At 52.8% G+C, this 3156-nt stretch overlaps 1 protein-coding gene across 1 annotated transcript; it reads right to left on the bottom strand.

Moving 5' to 3' along the window:
- Positions 1–1658: 1658 nt before the first annotated feature.
- LOC141936102 (olfactory receptor 14A16-like) lies at positions 1659–2594 on the bottom strand. The gene has a single exon (XM_074852828.1). The coding sequence runs from the start codon at positions 2592–2594 to the stop codon at positions 1659–1661; it is 936 nt and encodes a 311-aa protein (XP_074708929.1).
- Positions 2595–3156: the final 562 nt, after the last annotated feature.

Below are 3156 nucleotides of genomic sequence, written 5' to 3'. Positions count from 1 at the left end.
GATGCCAATGCAGGACAGCGGTAGGACCCCCCCCAGGCTCTGTGGAGGGTGGTGGAGGAGGCAACAAAGTGCTGTGGCTGTAGGAACTGGTGTCTTGTCAGGGTCCTCAGTGGAAGTGAGAGCAGCCATAGTTGAAAAGACAAGGACTTCATTTCTCTTGTGGGGTCCCAGCCTCAGCCAAGGGTCCATCCCCACCACAGGCTGTCCCACACTTTCCTATGCCTGTGCCTGTTTCTCTGCAAATTTTAACCACCACCCCTGCTTCCCCACCTCACTCTTTCCATATAGTGTCCCAACATTTACTGATGACTCTCTGTCCTCACTGTCTTCAAACACAAAACTGTCATTTTCTGTGGTCCTACAATGGCTGTGAGATCCCCATAACCTGTGCAGCTTCTTCCAAAGCCCTGATAATTCTCTTCAGTCGCTAAAGATGTCCCAGCCCCCAGGTTCACTTGAATCCTCTATTTAGCCCCATGTCCCAGCACTGAACTGCACATCCTCCTTCTTATGCTGTCACAAAATCAAACCTCAATATATTTCACCTCAATGTGATGCACTCCCATGCCCTGTTAATTCCCACCTTCTTCCTGCCTTTTACACACACACTGACACACACACACCTCTCTCTCCCTGCACTCCCATGTGTCCCACAAACCCTTCTGCTTTCCCTGCAGAGATGGGACCTCAGCACAGGAGGTTTGTGCATCCTCCAGGCTCATGGATGTTTCCTGAGGTCCATCCAAGTGTGGGGAGCAAAGGAAGAAACGAGAGGTGTCTCAGCCTCCCCATCAGCCCCAGGGCTGAGGGCCAGCCATGGCATGAGGAGATGGAGGCCAGTCTATCCCTTTGTCCCCTGCTTCTGTCTCCAAGGGATCCTTATTGTCCACTCCCAGTAAGCTCCTCTGTGCCAGCCTCCTCCCAGTAAAAATTCTCCTGTCTCAGAGGCTTCTTAGACTTCTCCAGTTCCCCCAATAATAGAGAAACTTGCCCCAAGCTGGTCCATTCAGAAATACGTTTCCCTTGATCATTGATTTCCCCATGGAAACACAGTGCTGATTCTTTGTTCTTCTCGGGGGATGTCTCTGCCCCCAGAGAGCCTTTCACCACTGAAATGTTTCCATGCTGGCCTGACCTGTCACTTCTACCCTGTCCCTCTGCTCTCCACAGGGCCCTGAGCTGGTGGTGCTGCTCTGCAGAACGAGTGGGCTGTGGTGCTTGAAAGCCATGGGGTGACAGTCCCAGGCAGATCCCTGTGATCATTCACCATCTCCAGAGGAACTGGCCACCTACGGGTGAAGACTCAGCTCAGGCCCAACCTTAACACCTTGCCCCATGTCCTCCTCCCTTAGAGAACCAAACACAGCAGATTGGCCTTGTGGGGGCAATTTCTTCAGCCTGACCTCAGCTTTGGAAGAGCCCGAACTCCAGACATTGAGGAAATCCCCTTTAATTACAGAGATGCCACATGGGAGGCCAGCTGTACCATCGTGCCAGACACATGAGAACAGACCCCTGGGTCAGACAGGCTGGTTCATGCCTCTGGGGAAGTGGAGTGGGTGCAGACATGGACAAACATGACTATGACAGATCAAATGCCCAAGTGCAGAAGGTTCCAATAATGAATTTGAAATCACTTCTGAAGAGACATGGGCAGGTTAATGGTGTTGAGAAACAGCTGATTGAATCAGCTTCTTCAATGTCTCTTTAAGCTCCTGGTTCCTCATGCTGTAGATGAGGGGGTTCACTGCCGGAGGCACCACTGAGTACAGGAATGACACCATCAGGTCCAGGGATGGGGAGGAGACAGAGGGGGGCTTCAGGTAGGCAAATGTGCCAGTGCTGACAAAGAGGGAGACCACGGCCAGGTGAGGGAGGCACGTGGAAAAGGCTTTGTGCTGCCCCTGCTCAGAGGGGATCCTCAGCACGGCCCTGAAGATCTGCACATAGGACACCACAATGAAAACAAAACATCCAAAAAGTAAACAGGCACTAACCATAATAAGCCCAACTTCCCTGAGGTAGGAGTGTGAGCAGGAGAGCTTGAGGATGTGGGGGATTTCACAGAAGAACTGGTCCACAGCATTGCCTTGGCAGAACGGCATTGAAAATATGTTGGCTGTGTGCAAGAGAGAATTGAGCAACCCAGTGCCCCAGGCAGCTGCTGCCATGTGGACACAAGCTCTGCTGTTCAGAAGGTTCCCATAGTGCAGAGGTTTGCATATGGCAACATAGCGGTCGTAAGACATGATGGTGAGGAGAGAAAACTCTGCTGTTATCAAGAAGGCAAACATAAAGACCTGGGCAGCACACCCTTGGTAAGAGATGGGCCTGGTGTCCCAGAGGGAATTGTCCATGGCTTTGGGGAGAGTGGTGGAGATGGAGCCCAGGTCGAGGAGGGAGAGGTTGAGGAGGAAGAAGTACATGGGGGTGTGCAGGTGGTGGTCACAGGCGATGGCGGTGATGATGAGGCCGTTGCCCAGGAGGGCAGCCAGGTAGATGCCCAGGAAGAGCCAGAAGTGCAAGAGCTGCAGCTCCCGTGTGTCTGCGAATGCCAGGAGGAGGAACTCAGTGATGGAGCTGCCGTTGGACATTTGATCCCTCACGGTATGAGGGCCTGGTCACAGAGGAAAAAGCATCAATAAGTTAGGACAGATTTCTAATTTCTCTCTATTCAGTTTCTCATGATGCTGCTGGATAACACAGAGCTGCCCTGGGAGAGCTGTGCCCTTCTGGAGGGCAGGCTGCAGCCCAGCAGGACCCCACTGGAAAGAGTCGAATGTCGCAAAGGTGGGGAGACCTGAAGGGTGAACTGGCTTATTTGTATCACCCTGAGCCTGCAGATTACGAAGGCACTTGGACATTTCACTGTCATGGAAACATCTGCATGGCAATGCCCACAGGTATTGCTCACAGCTGAACCCCACCCCATCCTAGAGAGTCCGGTGATACCAACACGGGGAGCAGAGGCAGAAGGGGAAATATGGACAAATGCCACAGAGCTGCTGTGAGGAGGCAAGAGTGACAGAGGGTCAGGCTCTGCTGGGTGGGAGAAGAGACCAGGGGTTTCCTTTGGAGTAGGTATCTGCACTGCAGGGGATGGCAGGGAGGTGCCTGAATTCCTCCTCCAAACCTGTTTCCAGTAGCAGCTCCCTC

Source organism: Strix uralensis, chromosome 31 (genome assembly GCF_047716275.1).
Source record: "Strix uralensis isolate ZFMK-TIS-50842 chromosome 31, bStrUra1, whole genome shotgun sequence".
Taxonomy (NCBI): Eukaryota; Metazoa; Chordata; class Aves; order Strigiformes; family Strigidae; genus Strix; species Strix uralensis.
Note: the sequence above shows the minus strand (reverse complement) of the source record. Positions and strands in the feature narration are given on the sequence as shown.

Excerpts from the sequence above, each read along its gene's own strand:
- LOC141936102 (XM_074852828.1), bottom strand. The coding sequence starts at position 2,594 with ATGTCCAACGGCAGCTCCATCACTGAGTTCCTCCTCCTGGCATTCGCA.